General features: G+C 37.1%; 1 protein-coding gene across 1 annotated transcript in view; it reads right to left on the minus strand.

The window, feature by feature from the left end:
• Window positions 1–213: 213 nt before the first annotated feature.
• Window positions 214–22,592, minus strand: part of LOC108682589 (receptor-type guanylate cyclase Gyc76C-like) — a 66,430-nt gene continuing 44,051 nt past the window's right edge. Inside the window, exons 9-22 of the mRNA XM_047881263.1 lie at window positions 12,502–12,685; window positions 11,830–11,978; window positions 9,922–9,990; window positions 8,753–8,913; window positions 7,899–8,079; window positions 7,121–7,310; window positions 6,403–6,558; window positions 5,765–5,969; window positions 5,244–5,387; window positions 4,087–4,210; window positions 3,151–3,324; window positions 2,255–2,412; window positions 1,708–2,007; window positions 214–1,269 (exon numbers count right to left, since the gene is read on the minus strand). Of these exons, the coding sequence (XP_047737219.1) occupies window positions 645–1,269; window positions 1,708–2,007; window positions 2,255–2,412; window positions 3,151–3,324; window positions 4,087–4,210; window positions 5,244–5,387; window positions 5,765–5,969; window positions 6,403–6,558; window positions 7,121–7,310; window positions 7,899–8,079; window positions 8,753–8,913; window positions 9,922–9,990; window positions 11,830–11,978; window positions 12,502–12,685 (2,820 nt within the window). The 3' untranslated portion in view covers window positions 214–644. The remainder of the gene's footprint in view (window positions 1,270–1,707; window positions 2,008–2,254; window positions 2,413–3,150; window positions 3,325–4,086; window positions 4,211–5,243; window positions 5,388–5,764; window positions 5,970–6,402; window positions 6,559–7,120; window positions 7,311–7,898; window positions 8,080–8,752; window positions 8,914–9,921; window positions 9,991–11,829; window positions 11,979–12,501; window positions 12,686–22,592) is intronic.

Here is a 22,592-nt window from a genome sequence, read left to right on the forward strand (position 1 = left end):
AGCCAGTTTGCCAAATCTGTAGAATAAGCATTTAAATACTATAGGAATCAGGGGTTAGGTCAGTCAGCCAAGTTCTTCTTTTTAATATTTAAATATAAAAGAACTTGACCGAACTTGACCTAAACTTTTATAACTCTATCTGTCGATTTATGTTGTAGCTCAACTCTAACGTCCGATTTTCTGAATCAGCAACGTAATGCTGATTGCTCAGATTCGGCAAACTGGCTGCCGATTATCGGCCATTCTGCGATTTCGGCACGACTTATGCATTCATACTGATTTCGGTTTGATCACTAAACATGAGCGTCAGTCATAAACAGGTAGAGAAATCATTCAAGACGTAGGACTTGGATGCACGAAGGCCCTTTGTATAGGATGCATTAATCGTTACTGCTATTCGTACACAAAGTTCTGGGAGCGAGAGGTCCCGTCTGCACACAATGGGTTGAAGAGCAAGAGACTTGGGGATGCAGAAAACTACAGAGTACGAAGGACTGGGGGATCATGAGACTTGAAAGGCCACGAATATCTGATTCTGGATAATTCTTGCCGAGCGTCGAGCATGGACATACTTTGTCAGATCTTTATTACAGTTATTCAGCTTGAATGCATTCGTGTTCTCCAACCGGGTTTTTGACACTCGTTCAGACAAGGCTTTCATGGTGGAGCCCATTCATTGGAAGTTTATTGGTTGCTGGTTTCGGCTTCATGAAGCCAGTTAGCCACGAACGAACACTACTCGTTCCTCTTCTGTCGCCAGGCTCGGATTCTGTTGTAGCAATCTCGATACCTGATGGTGAATTATCCAACATTGGGCGTATTTCTTCGGAAGATGCACCGCTATCATCAGGGTCAGGATCCTGCGCCACGTCTCCAACCTGCTTGCTGAAGTTCACTCGAGGAACATCTTCGACGGGCAAAGTAGGCTCCGATGAAACCGGAGAGGCCAGATTGGAAAATCTACTATTACCCCGGCTTCTCAGTTTTGGTATTTCCAACATGAGATCTTGGCCGGCCGAATGAAGTTGTTCCAAGCTGTGTGTGGCACGCGTGTTGAGGTCTGGACTACAGCCACGTTTTGAATCAGGAGGTGAAAGAAGTCCGTCTTTGGTCGTGATCTCCAAACTGGAGGCCCGCACTCCGGTGCTAATCTTCCGTCTCTGCACCGCGGGAGGTGTCATCACCTTTGGGGACTCCCGCGACAAAGGAGAAACTTCTCGAACCCCTCGTCGAGGTAGCAGAATTTCACCAGAGCCATCAAAACTTCGGCTGCAAAAAGAAGAAAAAAAATGAGTTACTTCCATAATATACTGTAACGCACCTTGCCTCGGGGCGCAATTTCTTGCAGATGATTGAGTTGCAAGTAGCGATTTCTTCAGAATATTGAATGATAAAAAAGAACAGAGATACGGATTGAAGCGGTGAAGATCAGACTACAGTTTTTATGCGTATTAGCTCAACAATTGGCACAGCTGAATGAGCCTAAATATGCGGAATCTCTAGCCAATATTGCAAGGCACTAACCAGACATAATAAATGGCGAATAAGCTACTTATCAATACTTTAAATTAAGTAAATTACCATAGTACTCTCACATAACACTCTTTGACGAACACAATTTCCCTGCACTATCAGCCGTACCCTAGTCTTATTGCACACTAATAATACTACGGCACCACAAACGTAAACGCGTATCAGTGAGCATACCTTGTAATAGATGATCTGCCGCCGAGCGAAAATCTCCTGTGATCTGAGAGCAGTCGAGGCGACCGCCTGCGGATCTCGCCGTCGCCGTCTTGGAAGAGCGGCGGCATCTTGGGCAGCTCGTGCTTGGGCGTCTCGCGCCTCTGGATGGCCGTGTCGAGGGCTGCCTTCAGCCAGAACGTCAGCACTTGGCCTTTGCCTTTCATTTCAACGAGCCCACGCTCTTCGGTGACGTACCCGCCGAGCTTGTCGAGTGCTTTCTTCGTTGGCTCAGATATGTGGATTTGTAGAGGAAGGCCGTTGCTGGGAAAATAAATGCGTTAGAAGAAGTTGGTGAAAGCTCATCACGATGTTCATCATCGTGATGGATATATTCTTCACGATGCTCACGATTTTTATCAAAACACAATATATAACACCTTGAGTTTGGAAACGCAAGAATGACCTCCTTGATCTTAATTGAAATGCGTCGAGGTAAAACGAAGCAGCGAGTGTTAATGCAGCATTAAATAGTAACTTGGTGAATGCATTTGAACTGAAGACGACTCACCTCTCGAACCTGGCGGCGGTGTTAACAGTGTCGCCGAAGAGGCAGTAGCGGGGCATGGACAGCCCCACGACCCCCGCCATCACGGGGCCCGTGTGTACCCCCACCCGGAGCTTCAACGTCATCTCGGGCTTGTGCGGGATCACAAACTGCGTTTTTGTCTGCAATGATAGTCATTTTTTACCATTTTTGCAGCATTAATTTGAGTAAAATATTGTTGATGAATTGAGGTAGATCTGAATTTAAGGATGAGAAGGAAAGAATATTAACTTTTTATGTCCTTCATGAAGCAAAAAATAATGTTAAAATTCATCAAGATAGCCAAGCACATACAAAGAACATGAATAAATGCCAAGTCCAACGATGGGTTAAATCAACGGTGTTTGCATCACAAATTTGGTGTAGTGACTTCTGCAGTCTAGCCTATTGAAGTTCTGGACACAATACAAATCAATCTAAATATAAGAACTGTCAATTAATCTGTGTACAATTCTAGGGCGAAATAGCATCCTGAGTTCTCGTAGTTTCCATAAGACTCACATACTCAAGATTTGAGCTACCAATAAGATGCTATACCGAAAAATATAACTCAGTACTAACTGCAGTTAGTACTGAGTTAGTACTGAGTTATATTTTTCGGTATAGCATCTTATTGGTATACCGAAAAATATAACTCAGTATTAACTGCAGTGAGTGACAGAGAGCGCATTTTCTCGTCGACGAAAACGTGAAGTCACGGACGGACGGACAGACAGACAGACGGACGGACATGCGAGCACAATAGCGCCTTTTTCCATATATGACAAAATGCGCTAATAAAAAATCAATTTATTTATAATAAATATACATTACAAATATAAAGTTGGGGGTTGGAACTGTCCTAAAGGAAATATTCCCACCTTATCGACGAGCTCAAGAGCCATGGACGCAATTTCGCCCGCATGTTTGTCGTTCCGGGTTGGTAGTCCCGAGACGACCATGTAAGCGTCCCCGATTGTCTCCACTTTGTAGACATCGTAGCCGCTGATGATGCCGTCAAACATGCGGTACAACTCGTCCAGAAATGTCACAACCTGACATAATAAATTATCTTAGGTGATTTATTAAACATGCGGTGCAACTCGTCCAGAAATATAACAACCCGACATAACAAATTATCTTACGTGATTTATTAAACATGCGGTACAAGTCGTCCAGAAATGTAACAACCTGACGCAAAGAATACGTCAAATAGTTGTTTCCAAAGTGGGGTACAACAAATACAAAGAAGTGACCACTTAATCCAAAAAACTACATAAAATTCTTCCCTAGAATATTATTTAAACTTTTCATTAAATTAAAAATTCTTATAGAAGTTCACTACATTCCCGTATACCGCATTCAATTCAGTGAAATAAGTAAGAGAGAGATAGGATACTGAAATAGGTAAGGCAGATACTGCAGGCTGAAATAAGTATGGCAGAAATAAAATAATAAAATAGATAAGGCAGATATTAGACATTGAAATAGGTAAGAAAGAGATAAGACACCGAAATAGGCAAGGAAAAAGTTGGACACTGAAATAGGTAAGGCACATATTGGACACTGAAATAGGTAAGGCAGAAATAAGACACTGCAATAGGGAAGGCAGAAATAGGACACTGAAATAGGTAAGGCAGATATTGGACACTGAAATAGGTAAGGTAGATTTAGGACGCTGAATTAGGTAAAGAAAGTTATAGAACACTGAAATAGGTACCTAAGGCAGAAATAAGACGCTGCAATAGGTAAAGCAGAAATAGTCCACTGCAATAGGTAAGGCAGAAATAAGACACTGAAATAGGCAAGTTACGTGCCTGGAAAGGCGTGCTCTCAGCACAGAGGGCCGTGAAGCCGACGATGTCGCTGAAGTAGATGGTGACGCTGTCGAAGTTCTGCGGCTCTACGGGACGGTTGCTCGTCAGGCAGCTCGCTACAGTCCTGTGTGTGGGGGCATAATATGTTCATATTAAGTTCCGTTGGTGCTTTGATATAATACCATAACTGCTCAGACAACACGTATTCATAGGGGAGAATTGTTTTAATTTTTTGGTCAATGTATTTTTTAGAATATAGAAACGAACAGCATCGTATGGTATGGAAGAAAAAACATCGTAATTTGGGTACGATTTATAGAAACTCTCTCATTGAGCTTATGGATAGTGGCGAGAATAGAATGGAATAATTGACTCTTAATAATATTACTTTTTATCCATAATGCAATAAAATTATACTTAATGATGAGTGCAAATGAGAATAACAAGAATATTAGTCAGGAAACACAGAATTTTCTCTGTATGCTTTTAATTGATGCGCTTATACGCTGTTGCCATTTTCAACTTATGAATACGTAATTTTCTCTTCATATTCGTCTAATTTGACCGCGGAGTAAATAAATTTCTATTGAAATTTCTTTCGAATGAAAGACGCCTTCAAACCACCCTACCTACCATACCAGCCAAACCAATCTAAGTTTAAAAAATTTATGTACAACTGACCGAGAATTTTTGGTTGTTGAGGTCTGACCCTAAACGCCCTTGTCAGACCCCTGTTGGTTGTGGTCTAACATCGACCACGCAAGTTAAAAAAAGCGATCCATGACTTATGAACTAATCTTAGCAGATGCAGACATGTGACGTATAACTTGATAAACTACGATCTTCTACATTTTCTTTAGGTAAGCTTAATGGTTCCGGAGAAGTGAAAACATTGCCAGACTGAGCTAAGATTTAATGTTACAAAAAAAACTTCGTGTTTTTGCGCAGCGAATCCCTTCAAAAAAGTCACTTTATTTAAACCTGATAACCTTGAAGCTAAAATAGACTTACACTATAAAATGATAACCTAAAAATGTGACTTTTAGAATTTTTGTTTCTGATAACCTTGAAGCTAAAAGAGACTTATACTATAAAATGATAACCTAAAAATCAGACTTAAAGAATTAATTTATTCGATGACTAAGACTAAGACTGACGGTGGCAGCATGCGGTGCAGAAGGTCCTCGGTCTTGCGCTTCTCCTCCCTGAGCTCGAGGGTGCGGTTACAGACAAGCTCCTCGAGGTTCTTGCTGTACTCGTGCAGGAGCTTCACGATGTGGTCCATGAGGTTACCGCGCCGTCTGTACAACGTACAAATTAATCGTTCGATTAGGTCGATTAATTAATAAATTAATTGACGATTAATTAATATATTAATCGACTCCGAAACGTTTCACGATGTGGTCCATCAGGTTACCGCGCCGTCTGTACAAAGTACAAATGAATCGTTCTTTTTAATAGAAATTTGAGTGCACGCTAAGGATTTCTCATTAAATTAAATAAATAAGAAGTTTAGAATTCATTAGAAAATATTAAAGATGCTTTTAATCTCAGAATTAAGTTCGGGCTATTTTAAAGTAGAGGTTAAACGTATTTGTTCATCCAAAATTTGAAATGGAAGGTAGAACCTTTTCTTAGACATAATCCCACAACTGCGTCTTAACCGATCAAAAAGTACTTCTCTTCGTTCGGCATCATCTTTTTGAGCTGGAGTTTGATGGTTCGGAAGAGCGGTCTTTTGGCTGGGTCTTCCTGCCAGCAGTTCTGCATGACAGACACGACGAGGGGACTGCTGCCGAACGGTTTGTCTGTCAAGTCCAGGAGACTTGGACGCTTCAAATTACCGCTCGATGTTTGCCCAGCCTTCACGTCATTGATGATATCTGTGCGGATAATTTGATTATTATTACTAGTGATAAATTTTGTTATATATTTTTCAGTGGTGATTAACTTCAGTAATTTTATAGCGAGCTTATCACGTTGGTGATGCCATCTGCGACTATAAGTTGATTTGTTTTAGTAGTGATAAACTTTCGAGATCTCATCGTGAGTTGTGTCGTTACAACCCAAAAGCAATGTTACGGTGTGAGTCATACATTACATTCAAACATAAAGTAGGCATCTACGATCATATGTGCATTCCCTTGAAACCCTAATTATGCCGTTACTAAAAATCCTAAGTAAGGAAGTTCACCAGCGTAATTGGGTCCTTCTCCATTGTTTATGGAAGAAGGTCCTTGACGTGCGATAATTTGGTGCAGGATGATTGCCTTCCCTTGAAACTATACCATTATTAAAAAACCTAAGGAAGTTCACCAGCGTAATTGGGTCCTTCTCCATTGTTTATTGAAAAAGGTCCTTGACGTGCGATAATTTCGTGCAGGATTATCCCGAAGGCGTAGACGTCGGCCTCCCGAGTGCCTTTCGTCAGGGGGGACTGACGCAGCAGTTCAGGTGCCCTCCACAGCTGACCTAGGCAACGAAAACGTAACATGTTATCATCATGTTAAACATTTATGTTAAACACTATTTAGAAATTAAATAAAATTAGCCAACTTACATTTATGGATTTGAATTAATCTGCTCGTTTTAAGTGAGCATGGCTTACTCAGTATCATCGAAGGTCTGGCGAGCGTCGATAATTTTTTTTAATGAGGCCTTGGATTAAAGTGCTTATAGGGTTAGGAAAGGGTAAAGAAGTAGCCTTAAGTTGAAAGAGAAATAACTATTTGATGCTGATAACAACACAGAGATATAAGAATGCCTTATAGAAGAAAAGCGATGATGTATAAATCACTCGTCAAAAAAAATTGTTGTACAGGCGAGTAATTTTAATCGAAGAAAATTGGGGTAATTGAGTTTTGTCGAAGTAATGACGATAATCAACGTACATTAAGATTGTGCTTCAATTATTAAGAATCGCATTGGAGAATAAAATTATAACAATGTGTGGTAAAAATACTGCGAAAAATTTACTGAAATATTTTATCTTGGCATAAAAAAATTACACTTATGCCTTTTTCTGTGAACGGACTTTTCAAGAAGCGCGCCCCGTCTTCCGTGTTCATGTCGAGCTGGTCGAAGTTGATGTGCTTGAGCGCCTCCTTGCGCAGGTCGTGCAGGCCATAGTCGGTAACCTGTAGCACCCAGCGTCCGGTTACCACGCAGTTACTCGACTTGAGGTTACCGTGCTCTCCGTAGTGACCGTGCAAGAAACGCATACCCTGTAACCAATGAAGAATGTGCAATATAAAGTGAATAAGAGTGTGATACAAAAATTATACATACGTGAAACCATCTTACCAGCTGTATGTACGTATGTACTAAGTCCGTATCTACAATGAGTCGTGCAAGTCGTGTACAAGAGAGGCCACGAAGAACAGGTCCTTATTTCACCCTCAGCAAGTCGTGTTTAAGTGAGGCCACGAAGAACATGTCCTTATCTCACCCTCAGCAAGTCGTGGACAAGAGAGGCCACGAAGAACAGGTCCTTATCTCACCCTCAGCAAGTCGTGCACAAGAGAGGCCACGAAGAACATGTCCTTATCTCACCCTCAGCAAGTCGTACACAAGAGAGGCCACGAAGAACATGTCCTTATCTCACCCTCAGTAAGTCGTGTACATGAAAGGCCACGAAGAACATGTCCTTATCTCACCCTCAGCAAGTCGTTTACAAGAGAGGCCACGAAGAACATGTCCTAATCTCACCCTCAGCAAGTCGTGCACAAGAGAGGCCACGAAGAACATGTCCTTATCTCACCCTCAGCAAGTCGTGCACAAGAGAGGCCACGAAGAACAGGTCCTTATCTCACCCGCAGCAAGTCGTGCACAAGAGAGGCCACAAAGAGCAGGTCGAGCTTGATGTCCTCGTTCTCCAAGATGTCCTCCAAGGAGCCGCGGTGACAATACTCCATCACAATCGTCACGCTCCCACCCTCCAGGTACGCCCCCACCAAACTGCATACGTTGTCCTGTTGCATCTCGCGCATCTTCCTACGCATCAAGGGATAAAAAACTTCGATAATTCTGTCATGCATTTAAGCGGATAATTAGAACCATCAAAGGATAAAAAATATAACTCAGTAGTACTCACTGCAGTGAGTGACGGAGAGCGCATTTTCTCGTCGACGAAAACGTAAAGTTACGGACGGACTGACAGACAGACAGACAGACGGACAGACAGACAGACAGACGGACAGACAGACAGACGGACAGGCAGACGGACGGACATGACGAGCACAATAGCGCCTATTTTCCAGAAATGAGAAAATGCGCTAAAAACGTCGATAATGCATTTAAGCTTATAAATAATACCTCAAAAACTTCGATAATTCTGTCATGCATTTAAGATGATAATTAATACCTCTTTTGCTAGTTGAATTTTTTGCAACGAAACATTTTCATGCAGGATTCATTCATTGGAATTTTCGAACTGACGGTGCAGCTGAGGATTCCGAAACTTTTTATCGAAAGCTCAGAGGAAAATATGGTGGCATTTGCTATTTAAATTTCTAATTCAGTGGCTTTGTTGGCTCAGGCAATATATAGAAAAAAATTGCGAATATAATGTTGGAGTCAAACATTCAGTGCCACTCAGCAGGCTTAATTTTCCTTTCTGTTCATTACATCGCTCGATTATAGTTAATTATAATAAATGTTGGTATACCTGATCTCCTTCATGATGGGTCGACTGAGGTCAGGTTTCTTGTGTGCCTTGTGCTCCATGTCGATGGTCTTGAGGCACACGACTGTACCGCGGTAGTCTGCCAGGCTCGGGAAGTACAGTTGACCGTGGAAGTCGTGCGACACGACGCTCGCAAGACTAGTCTGGAGGCAGAGCGAGTAATGCTCAACATACATTTTACTGGTCACAGTTAAAGGGTAACCAGGCCATTTAGGAAGGTTTTATGTCGATGGAAATTTAGCCTGAAACTTTAAACGAATTCAATATGAAATGAAATCGACATTAAACTACAGAAAAATACTTCAAGTAAACGGAACTCATATTAAATAAAAAATAAAGTAGGTTTCACAAAATAAAACTCAAATTTCAAATACTTCTCCGTTACATATTCCTTTTAATCGTGAGAACCATACACAACACCGCTACTAACTACTAATTAATACTAATATTAACTAAACACCTTTTAATTAATTTAAAAATTAAATTTTAAATTTAATTAAAAATTAAAATGCTTAACATACATTTTACTGGTCACAGTTAAAGGGTAACCAGGCTATTTAGGATAGGTTTTATGTCGATGGAAATTTAGCCTGAAACTTTAAAGATATTCAATATGATATGAAACGCAAGACTAGTCTGTCGGCAGAGCAAGTAATGCTTAACATACATTTTATTAGTCACAGTTAGAGGGTCAAGAGGCTTTTAGAGAGGTTTTATGTCGATGGAAATTTAGCCTGAAATTTTAAACGAATTCATTATGAAATATAATAGACATTAAAATATAGAAAAATACTTCAAGTCAAGGGAACTCATAACAAATTAAGAAGGTTTCAAAAAATAAACCTCAAATTTCAATTACTTCTCTGTTACATATTCATTTTAATCGTGAGAACCATACACAACACCGTTACTAATCACTAATTAATACTAATACTAACTAAACACCTTTTAATTAATTAATTTATTTAAAAATTAAATTTTAAATTGATTTAAAAATTAAATAAATTAATTCCATAATTTGAGCGTGTCGCACCCTGGGCACGAAGTCATATCCGGAGTTGAACTGACACAGCTCCTTCTTGTCTATCCTCCTGCATGTCTTACGTTCTTGTCTATCCTCCTGTATTACTTTGTCTATCCTCCTGTCTTACGTTTTTGTCTATCCTNCACAACGGCTCTGCCAGCACCGGGATCTGGATGTTGGTGTCTAGGGCGTAGTCCTGATAACAAAATGTCATTTCTTATCGTGATACGGAATTGAACTTATATTAATATATGGTGAAATGTATACGGAATTGAATTTATATTAGTATATGATGGAATATTTTCAAACTAATCGTATTTGGAAGGTCTCTCTGCCAGCACCGGGATGTGGATGTTGGCGTCTAGGGCGTGGTCCTGGTAACAAAATGTCATTTCTTATCCTATTAAGGAACTGATGTCAGTATTGCCTTGAATATTTGTAAACTTATCGTATTCGCAAAATATCTCCGCCTGGATGTTGCTGTTCACGGCGCAGTCCTGATAATAAATGCAATTTATAATTGTGAAACGGACCTAAATTTATATCAGTATTATTGTGAATTTTTTAAACTAATATTCCAACGACTTCACGACTGATATTGAAACTTCTTATTATGATGAGGAATGGATATCAGTATATATTAAAAATATGCGTGTGATGTCAAACATATATATGATATATGTCATATATATGCGCGTGATGTCAAACATATCTGTCATATATATGCGTGTGATGTCAAGAACTGAATTTATATCGGTATATTATTGAAAAATTTTAAACTAATCGTATTCGCAAGATATCTCTGCCAGCACCAGGATCTGGATGTTGGTGTCTGGGGCGTAGTCCTGATAACAAAATGTCATTTCTTATCGTGATACGGAACTGATGTCAGTATTGTCTTGAATATTTGTAAAGTTATCGTATTTGCAAGATATCTCTGACTGGATGTTGGTGTTTAGAGCGTGGTTCTGATAACAAAATGCAATCTATTATCGTGATACGGGCCTGAATTTATATCAGTATAATATTACATTTTTTAACTAATTATATTGCAACGACTTCACGACTGACATTGAAACTTCTCATTGTGATGAGGAATGGATATCAGTATATATTTTAAATGATCTTTGTGGAAATTAACCTCATTCACAAGATGTCTCGGTCAGTACCAGGATATGGATGCTGGTTGAGTCAGAGAGCAAAATGTTGGTGATGAAGATATGCTTATAAATCGGACACAATATAATGAAAGTATTATTTCATAGGAGCATTTTATGGCAAAATTGAACAATGGTGCTTTACTTAATTAAATATAAGCGTAATAAAATAAAAATTAAATTTATTTGCTGCTTATGCGCGTGATGTCGCGCATATCTGTCATATATATGCGCGTAATGTCATACATATGAGTGTGATGTCAAACATATATGTAATATATATGCGTGTGATGTCAAACATATCTGTCATATACAGTATATTCGTGTGATGTTTGGCACGGAGGCGGTGGTATCAAAGATACCGGCGACATTGAATGACCACGTACGAAGGCTAGCGTGAATTTAGTGCACCAAGTATTGTGTATATATAGTGAGAATGAACAATGTACAGGGTGTCCTAAGTACAATGTCCCGGACGTTTTAATTGATTATATGTCGGCTTATAGTTACACAGATTTATTGGAATCTTCCGTTAGTTATGTGGAATACATTTTAGGAAAAAACATACCTTGTGAAAATAAAATAAAATTTAAATTTTCAATTTTCAGCGCTTAAGATTAAGGATAGATAGATTCATAATTTGGAGAGATAGATCCATAACATGAATATATAGACCCATAATATGGATAGATATATCCATAAAATGGATAGATATATCCATAGATAGATATATCCATGGATAGTTAAATCCATAATATGGATCGATATTCCCCATAATATGGATAGATAGATCCATAACATGGATAGATAGACACATACTATGGATAGATATATCCATAATATTTATAGATAGACCAATATTAGAAAAAAATTCTTACGACGAAGTCAGAGATTTTAGCGAGGCAGTGGGAACAAGGGAAGTTCCTGGTGCTGGTGTTGCAGTTGGGATGCTCGTAGAAGAAATAAACGCTGTAGTTACCTTCACTCTGCGCCTGTCCGTCCATAGTTACCGAGTAACCCAGAATACCTGCAAGTATTAATATCAGTGTTATTAAAGACCTTATACTTATATAAAGAATTTAGATGTAAATGGTCACGGAGTAACCCAGAATACCTGCAAGTATTAATTTCTATGTTATTAAAGACCTAATACTTTTATAAAGAATTTAGATGTAAATGGTCACCGAGTAACCCAGAATACCTGCAAGTATTAATATCTGTGTTATTAAAGACCTAATACTTATATAAAGAATTTAGATGTAAATCAAACGCTGCATATATGGAAGTCTCAGGAAAACGAAGGATACTGAATATTGGCTTTCCGAACGTAACGCAAAAATTTTATTCATCTTTATTTTAGCACGAATAATTAAAAATCCTGTTAGGCGCATCCCCATTAAGTCTTCATATTTTAATTATCTGGGAAGGCATTACGAAGGAAATGGTAAAAACTAACACATAAAAGGGAAATCGTTAACTTATTGGCAATGGAATTAGTTTGTTTGCAATTCAGCTGCACAAAACTAGAATGACTGGTAAAAATAACTCGCTTGTATATGTGTGGTTTCTAAGAAGGTTGATTATGGCCGCGCCATCGCTGGCCACCTCTTCGACGGACACGCGTCGATCTCCCTGTCGCCACACGGCCATACGCTGCTGGTACAGTCGCCGTACAGCGTCTGCGTACTGTACCACAGCGTCGTACAGGTACGACAGCGACAGGTACGGCAGGTGCTGTAATGCAGGTACACTTACTTTATTTATATACGTACAGGTTTATAAAATGATCTCCTGATTAATGAATTTAGGAATCAGGAGTCATTCATAATGAATGACTCCATGAATTTTTTTCATTCATAATGAATGAAAAGTCATAATGAATGACTTTTGTTAAAATTTATCAACATTACTAAGTAAGAGAATGTTTCTTGCCTAACTGTACCAAGAGAACTAAATACAGATACACAGTGAAACGTAAATGCCATAAAAATTACTAGAAATTTCGATCTAAATTAAGAATAATCGAGCCATAAAAAGTATATATGTGCAACGTGTTGCACTTGTATAGGAATGAGGCTAAATCAAGTACAAAATTGTCATGATATAATAAGTGATGAAAAAAAGAATATTGCATTATTTCTAATTAAGCGTGATTTTATTTAAAACTAAAAAATAGAGGTTTGAAGGGAAATTTCATGCAAAAATGCAAACATTCATATAGGAGGGATTCACAAAAAACTCATGCTAAATAATATAATGTTTTAATATTTGCGCAGGGAGTTCATGAGTAAACAAAAGCGTAAAAATTTATCTGGAACAGGGATAATGCATATTTTATTATGGCAGCCTGCGGCCAAGAAACACATAATATTTAAACCCACAATGTGGGGCATCGCACAAGACAAGTTTCAAATCCACAACACAGTTCAATATAATTTATGACAACAACAATATCGTCTTGTGGTATTGACAAATACTCAAAAACGACACAATTTTTGACGTTTTTTTACATCGAACACACAATTTTTAATTGTGTCGTCAAAACGACACAATTTATGACGTTTTTTTATATCGACCAAACAATTTTTAATTGTGTCGTCAAAACAACACAATTTATGTTGTTTTATATATCGACCACACAATTTTTAATTGTATCGTCAAAACGACACAATTTATGACAACAACAATATCGTCTTGTGGTATTGAAAAATACTTGAACATGAGTTGAGAAAACATTTTTCGAGTGTTTACATGTTTGAGTGTCGAGATATTTGAGTGTTGCCACGAATGTTGGAAGCCTGAAAACTAAGGCTACAATTAATGTCTGTTTACGAGAACACGCATGAATAGAGCAGCCCACATCGTTTAATCACAAACTAAAGCAAATAATATTGAATAGCGTAATAATATCTAAGAATAAGAGCAGGAATCCACGAGCAAATGAAAATAAAGCTATTTTAATTATATTCATTCATTAATTAACCACACAACAGACTGGGAAATCACTACGATGTAATGCACGGAACTATAATTAACAACTGCAAAATAACCGTGAATTGAATGGATGTAACAACGCGTTTAAAAAAATAACAAAACAGCCTAACATTTTCATTTCTACGCCCAAATGTTAAACAAATTCCCAGTGATATGATAAATAAATAAATAGTTCCAACAGTTAATAATCATCATCAAGACAATCGTTCGTAGATGGAGCCTGAAATAGAAAACAGAAAGCAAAACAGCCATTTTTTTAAAACACTCAAACATACAGACCATAAATAGTATATAAGAAGCGCGGGACTCATCATTCAAGTATTGAGTTGATGGTTCACCATACAACTACTTAGATTAATGCTCACCATACAACTACTTAGATTAATGCTCACCATACTACCACACAATCACTGGTATAGCACAGGGAAATTTTGAGTGAAGATACCGCGTAGAAACTGTCATTCATTGGCACAAATATCTGAACGTCTGATGTTTGAAAAGTCAGTGAAGTCAGATGGAAATCTGGCTATAAATGGTGTACGGTTATAGGAAATTTAGAAACAAATTACAAGAAAACTAGAGTGTGTAAAAGCTGAAAAGTAAATTACAAACTTTAAACTTGCTATATAGAACATCCCGTTGTGAAGTTAGTTCTCTAATCCACTCTGCAGTGACTGGCGAGACATTGCGGACCAAACCTCATGGATATTAGGAACTAATGGTGCTATTAAGGACTCGAAATTATGAGTATCTCAGGTACGAATTCAGTTTACTTTTGCCTTACTTTCTAGTTCAACAGGAATAATTTCCTTGGAATTGATGGACATTTTTTAAACAGTTCAACACGTGAGGCTGCTGGAGATAAACCACATTAATGTTGGGAAACGCGAAGAAAATCTTACAAAACAGTAAAATGTTAAGAGGAACATGCACCCTGCATGTTGCCCTCGCGGTACCTACATCCAGTCAGTGTATGACTGTTTATGTATTATAAGTATGCAAAAATTCTCGCATACTCATTCGAGGTTTCGGGACGAAGTTCATATAAAAAGAACTTTATACAAGAATTTATGCTCCGTTAAAAGTTTTTTTAACGTGTGACTCAAAAACTAAAAGTAAGAACAGCTGTCTACAAAAACTTCTAAGTGAATAATGCGAAAAAAATGCGCACATATTTACGAATGAAATACTAAGTTCCTATTCGAAAATTGATATGGAAATTTTTCCGAGTACCATTAATAATTTTATAATATTTTCGATGTGAAGTTTTCTCATTCAATTTAAAGAAGAAGACATTAAGACATTGAGACAGAAGACATAGAAGACATTGTCTTGAATATTTCTAACAAGCAATCGACTTTTTTTTTTGCAGCATTCGCATAACACAATATTGACAGACTACGTACCCTGACGGAGAATCGACTCCTATAACCTCCTTTACTTCAGAATATAACGATGCAAATTTAATCCATCATAAAAAAATTTAGATCATAGAAATCAAGCGAAGAGAGTAATGTTATTCAAAAATTACAATCGAGGACTCAAAATGACTCAAAACAAGACTGACACCTGATAGCAGTTTAAGAACGCGTATAAAATTTTCGATAGTTCAACAAGTTATGTCTTTCACTCCATATTTATATAGGTGTAAACATATACAAAATACCAATCATTCACACCGTCAAGCCAGCAATAGCATGATCTATAAAAAAATATATATTGCGTTCCAAATGTGAATATTTAATATTAGGTGAGCACCATATTCTAATATACATGAAATAAATCTGTATCGATTCCTGGAGTCACCTCGTTTTGGCAACTGCTGGAAGACTCGGAACTTATGAGGCTAAATTTACGACGATACTGTAAGTAGTTTCGAGCAGCGAACTATGAAAGGAGATCACAACTCCCTTAATTGGACGACGCCTGGGAACTGCCAAGTCAATTGAAGATGATATCTTTTAAGACTCGGTACATCGAATGTTCTGTTGGACGATCATCAGTTAGGGCATTCGGTACGTATTCTACAATTAACTGTTAAAATTAAGCACACTTTCAGATGTCTTGAATTGTATAACAATCTAGAAGGCACGGTATATAATTTTATTTTGTTTTCTGCTAAAATCATCTTATCTGGAGTCGATAATATAACGGTAGCTCAATTTATAGTCGCCATTGAAGGATTATAACCGGATATATAAGTTATTGAGAAAAATAAATAATTTTTCTACAATTATCTGCCCTTTTGCAACAAAATTATGATAAAATTTAATAGCTTCTGCATATGGCTTCTAGGTATTGCATAAGAAATTGAATTTATTTTTTAAGAAAAGTGAATCTCGATATCAATTTATCCAGAAGTTGATCTCGATAATTTGAAAATATGAAATCCACAACGTATCGTAAAATTTGGTACATAACATGTCGCACATGGAGAGTTTATCAAGTAATCCATCGCCTAATTCTATCAAGAATGCATGAATAAGAGCATTGAACAGACCAAAGAACACACAGACACAATCAAATGCTTGCAATGAAACACAAACTCCAAACAAGTGATCCTCTTAAATTGGCAGTCCTGCCTAGATCCGCAGGACGCATTAAGCATTAACAATACTGAATGAAAGAGAATAAATTTTAACGAATAACTTAAATGTTGAGGTCATTCACCGCACTATAATTCAACATTGAGGTCATTCACCGCCGACCTCAGAGTTGAAGATCAACTTCAAAGAATTTTTGAATGTTGATCGAGGCCAGAAGCCTTGATCAACAGACAAGCTCGGCAAATTGAAATGTAAATCAGATCCAGAATTCATTGCACTACGTAGAGACGCAGCGTTTTATTTATCTATTCATTATTTTTGTAGCAATAAATCGTAACATCGCCAACAGATCATATATTTGCTGGAGCATTGGAAAAAATATCAAGTTTAAAATGATATCAGCTCATCCTGCTGGGAGAGCAACAGGAGCCAATAAAAATATATCTGTTTCTGTCACGTCCATCGGCAGCAACTGTGACGAAGCTCGAACACAGACTTTTCATTGCTGTAGAAGTTTAGCCGTAAAAATGCACTGCAGTCATTGCGAAAATCTTTCTCCAGTTTGGTCAAAAGTCTTCCCAGGCTACAGTTTTGGACTGTTCACTCAACAGTATTTCAGCTTTATTGCCTGTTCACCATTACTCGTTTATAGCGTTGGTGGTACTTATGAGAACATCATAAAGCGCAAGACCTATCGTGATAAAGATTGAAGCCCGTTTCCCCCAACAAGACTTCTTATGATAACTACTTATACAGGGTGACACAAAAAAAACAGAGCTCACTAAAAGTCTTATAACTCCTGAAATTTTATTCAGTTTGAAACAAAAATTCTATGGAATTATATTGAAATAAACAATGCTATTCATCAAATGTTAACCTTTAGCTTTTTCTTTTCAAATTATGGCAAATAAAATAGGGCAATTGAGATATCAAGTACTATTGCTATCTCTATAATGAAACGGCAATCAAACCGATTCCATCGAACGAAATATCCTAGAAATATTATAGCAATTATATACGTCAAATAAGAGTAAGCTTCATCTGAATTGCTCTTGGATTTAATAGTCTCATTTGAGGCATTACAAATGACTTGGAACTATACGGCAAATTGAGAATCTTTTCATTGAAGGTTGAAAATTTGGATCAAATTTGCTTCCATGATTGTTTCGGATATCTGGTCAAGCCAACAACTTTTGTGATGGAAGTTATTGAAGTAGTTAAGAAAAACTCACAGTTCCGTTTGAACCACAAATATAAATTAAACTCAGAGGTTATCACTGACGATGAAAACATTTGTACTGGGAAGGCATAGCTGATGATCAGTGTTAATGGCAAATAGGTAAGTAAATAATCAACTAACTGAATGGACAAACTGCGTACTATTGCATAAAGAGAAATACAGCTGCTACAGCTGCTTTGATATTGAAGCATGTGGTAACCAATTAAATAAATTCTACAGAGACAAAATTAGAAGTGAAAAATAGTGAATCAAGCGTTAACTATATTTCTTTAATATGAAAAACAGGCTAACAATAATACCAATTCACGCTTAACTATAACAAGGACTCGTGTACTCGACTGCCTGGTGCACTATATTGACCCGACCAGTTAAATTGTAGCCTACTCTATTTCCACAAAATCTTAATTCCAACGGCTTCTAATGACATACAAAAAAAAAACGAAATCAACACTGAAAAACAAAGATTAAACTTCAATTTTTAAAACTATTTTAACGGCTTTTCAGCGTCTCGATGAAGAATTTAAAATCCAATTCAAGCGTGTTGAGTTTAAATTCAATCAAAGAAATAATAATTTTCAGAAATCAAATATTTCTTTTCAAATTATGGCAAATAAAATAGGGCAATTGAGATATCAAGTACTCTTGCTGTCTCTAATGAAACGGCAATCAAACCGAGTCCATCGAACGAAATTTCCTAAAAATATGATAGCAATTGAAACACTGAAAAACAATGATTAAACTTTAATTTTTACAACTATTTTAGCGGCTTTTCAGCGTCTCGATGAAGAATTTAAAATCCAATTCAAGCGTGTTGAGTTTAAATTCAATCAAAGAAATATTAATTTTCAGAAATCAAATAAAATTTAACAAAACGAACGAGGAAAATGACACATAAATGCAAATAAGACGCACGCAAACTTATACACTCGAACAAAAAAAAGTATCATATAAAGAAATTATTGGTTTAATTGTTCAGTAATACGCGAGTTAAAATACAGGCAATTTACAGCACCAAGAGAACGTATCAAGGTTCTTTTGGTGCGTAAATCAATCGTTAACAATTTGGAAAGTGCAACAAATTCCATAAATTTAAATTTTTCAAGGCAAAAGTAAAAAACGAGGAATTAGAAAGGAAAATTTTAGACAAAGAAACGCTCCGTAACAGCACACAAACTGACTTGTTCATAATATGAAAATTAGAAAATTTTATCGTAAATTGAAATCGGGTACTAATTAATCGGGTATTAATTGTACCAAAAAACAATCATGACATGATGACACTCATATTTTGACAATATGAAGCTTTCAAAAAATTACGGAAGTCTGGATGTACAAATAATTTCATTACGATGTCATCATTGTGTTTCGCTACAAAAATACCCGAAAAGTTCGGCNATGCTAACCAAATACTGCAGGCAAAGAAACACGCCAGAAAGCTTTAATGAGGCAACGTTCAAACATCACTCAGATTAGCTTCATGAACTCTAGAGTCGCAATTGTCGCCTGAAAATCTCGGTGAGGAATTTAATTTCAATTACACTGAGCCACGACCAGATAAGGGTTTGGAACTCGTATAATCCAATGCGAGAAGAAAAAGAAGAGTTTGAAGAAGATATTTTAATTAGGAGGTAAATATGATTAGAGGTATAGGATATGATAGGATAGGATAGGATAGAATAGGATAAAAGAGGTATAGGATAGGATAGAAGTAGGGATTATGTAAATAAAGGTTCCAGCAATTAAAAACAATACACTGCAAAAGATGCTACAGCGCGCATGTATTTTTATAGCGCGTGCAGAGGCGAGGTAAAGGATTCGATCTTAGAGTTTATTGGTTGGACTCTGTATATACATCATGAATATAATTTTATCTGTTAATTTCTAGGTAGGAAATCAAATTGTTGACCAAAGTGGAGATTTTTTTACGTATGATTTCGAACGTGAAAAATTTTTAAATATTTTTTATAATGAAGCCTTAGGCCAGAGTTTTTCGTGTCTCGAACCGGCATGATCGTACATCATCTGAAATATAACAAGTTTTATTTGTATTTTTAACCCAAGACAAGCACCTATTTCAAGCAATTTGTGGAACGAATATTTTTAATGTATATCTTCATATAAAATGTGCCACCAATCAAATAAAATAGATTCGATCGAGGTGTGCAATATACCCCAAAAATGTGCATGATTCGGATGATCAATTTATTTTATGGGTTCGACAAACACGAAACTCAGGCCTTTACGCCAGCAGATGCAGAGACAGGCAAGGTGCACACAACATTCCATATAAGGTTGACGGTTAGCACAACCCATATAAGGTTGACGGTTAGGACAACCCATACAAGGGTGACGGTTAAAAAACACGAGACGGTTAAGTGGTTTACGGTTACGCGGACCGAAACGTTAAGAATGTCTCAACGGAACACACCAACTTTTTTGCCCATACCTTCTTCTCAAAGACTCGTGGTCTCTTCTGTGGTATGAGAGTCCGTAGCTACGCAAGTGTGTCATAGTTCGCAAGTGTGTCGTTGTATGTAAATGGGTCATAGTTCATGAGTGGGTGGTACGCAAAAGTGTCATGGTGTGTAAATGGGTCATAGATCATGAGTGTGTAAAGTTACGCATGTGTGTCATGGTATGTAAATGGTTCATAGTTCATGAGTGGGTCATGGTACGCAAGTGTGTCATGGTATGTAAATGGGTCATAGTTCATGAGTGGGTCATGGTACGCAAGTGTGTCATGGTATGAAAATGGGTCATAGTTCATGAGTGGGTCATGGTGTGTGAGTAGGTCGTGGTAGGTATAAATATACGATGTCATTGTAATCGAGTGGCAGTCTAGAACGCTACTTGAGATATGTAAATCATGATAATTTAGTCACGTAAATCAAGACATATTCATCAAAGTCGTATGTCACGACACACCAGTCAAGTGTCTCATTATTCAATTATTTCGTAATTATTTAATTATTATTTAATAATTTCGGACAAAAAAAGCAAGCATCGTCCTGATATCAATTTGTGGAGACATATTGAGTCGTCGTCAGGTCCAGCTGGGCGCAGGTTTCACCAAATGAAACAGTCAGTAACGCATTCAAACAATCGTTTCAAATTAATTGCTTAATAAGAGCAAGAGAGGCAAAAGATTTGCTTTTGTATCATATGAAGAGCGCTGCATGTTTTAGTGCAGCGCAGAAAACAAATGATCGTCAATATTTCACAAGATTAATTGAATATAAAAACAAAAATCAAGATTTGTAACATTTGAAAGTTGTTCAAATCGCGACGGATCATAAGTTATGAGATAATTGGACATAAATTGGGAAGATTTGAAATAATTGGATATTGCATCATTACACAAGCATCAAAGGAATATATGTCAATCAAATATTTTATAAGTCAATCAGTAAGCCGATGTTTCAATCAGTGTGTTTACGAGTCAATCAGTAAAACAGTAAATTACGGTATATAGACAGGCAGATCAGTGCGAACACGAAAAATTCAGTGAGTATATTCAGTGAATATCCGAGTTGTTCAGTGAGCACACCGAGCACAGTAAGTCGACAGTGAGCACAGTAAGTCGGCAGTGAGCACAGTAAGTAGATGTCAAAGTAACGCGGCGGGTGGTGGAGAACGGAGCAGCGTTGGCGGTGCAGGAGGTGGAGATGGTGCAGAGCCGCGGCGCAGATCAAGATTGTGTGTAGGAGAGACAAAATTAATAGTGGAGTGCATTCAAGCCGTGATAGAAATGCACGTATTTACGAGACAGACGACATGAGGTGTCATGGTGGAGAGTGGTAAACTTGTGCATTTACAAACAATTCAATACTGTGCATCAAACAAACTTGTGATGACGCGAATAAATGAGGAGAAAAAGCATTAATTAAAATGTTCAATCAATTAAAAAAGGAGTATATGCTCTGCCCGTTACCTGAGCAGTGTTTCAAATCATTCTGGATAAGGTGACGAAAACTATACAAGACTTCTATCAGAATAAGAAATATATTGCAAAGACGCACTTATTTTCAAGAAGAATAACAATGATTGTCACAAAGCAAGATTATTATAATTATTGTTGTTTCCTCACTCTACTGCGATGAAGGAGAAGAAAATGTAAATGTAAAATGTTCCAAAGATAAAAATTTGAAGAATTTTTAACCAACTGAAGTGTATCAAGCTCCATATAGAAGTTTTTAAAAATTATACTATAGATCTCGGAGAAAACGTCTAGTTCGTATATTTAGTCCGTCATTTACTATAGTGCAGGTCCTTCTGAATATCCGAGTATTTAATTAAATCTCTTGAGATTAAAAAAAATTAAATCTTTTGAGATTTAAAAAAATTAAATCTCTTGAGATTAAAAAAAATTAAATCTCTCGAGATTAAAAATAATAAAATCTCTTGAGATTAGAACTTGGAGGAAGTTCGGCAGGATCATGACTTATAGGATCACTCTTGCCCGCTAGATCATGAACATAGAAATTATACCGAATTATGCGACACCAGAATCTCCGTATTTTCCTAAGGCACACTCATCACCTTCATCATCAAGAATTGTCTTCTGTTCACCCATGTTTTTATTTAATATGGGTGAAGCCATAATTTAATTTAATTTAATTTTCTTAGAAGCCATATTTTTTCATGAACCAAGAATGTCAAAAGAGAAAAAACCTGACCACAATAGATTCAAATAATATGTTAAATAACAGGACACAGGACAAATGTCTACTGTGGCGAGAAAACTACTAGCAAGATACAGCAGCTACGGGATAACAGCACAGCACATATCGAGGAGGTGAATTTTTGACGGAGATGTTTAAAAAGTCTACTATCACGAATAAAAGATCAATTTCAATTATAA

This window comes from Hyalella azteca, unplaced genomic scaffold (assembly GCF_000764305.2).
Source record: "Hyalella azteca isolate HAZT.00-mixed unplaced genomic scaffold, Hazt_2.0.2 contig7450, whole genome shotgun sequence".
NCBI classification, from domain to species: Eukaryota; Metazoa; Arthropoda; class Malacostraca; order Amphipoda; family Hyalellidae; genus Hyalella; species Hyalella azteca.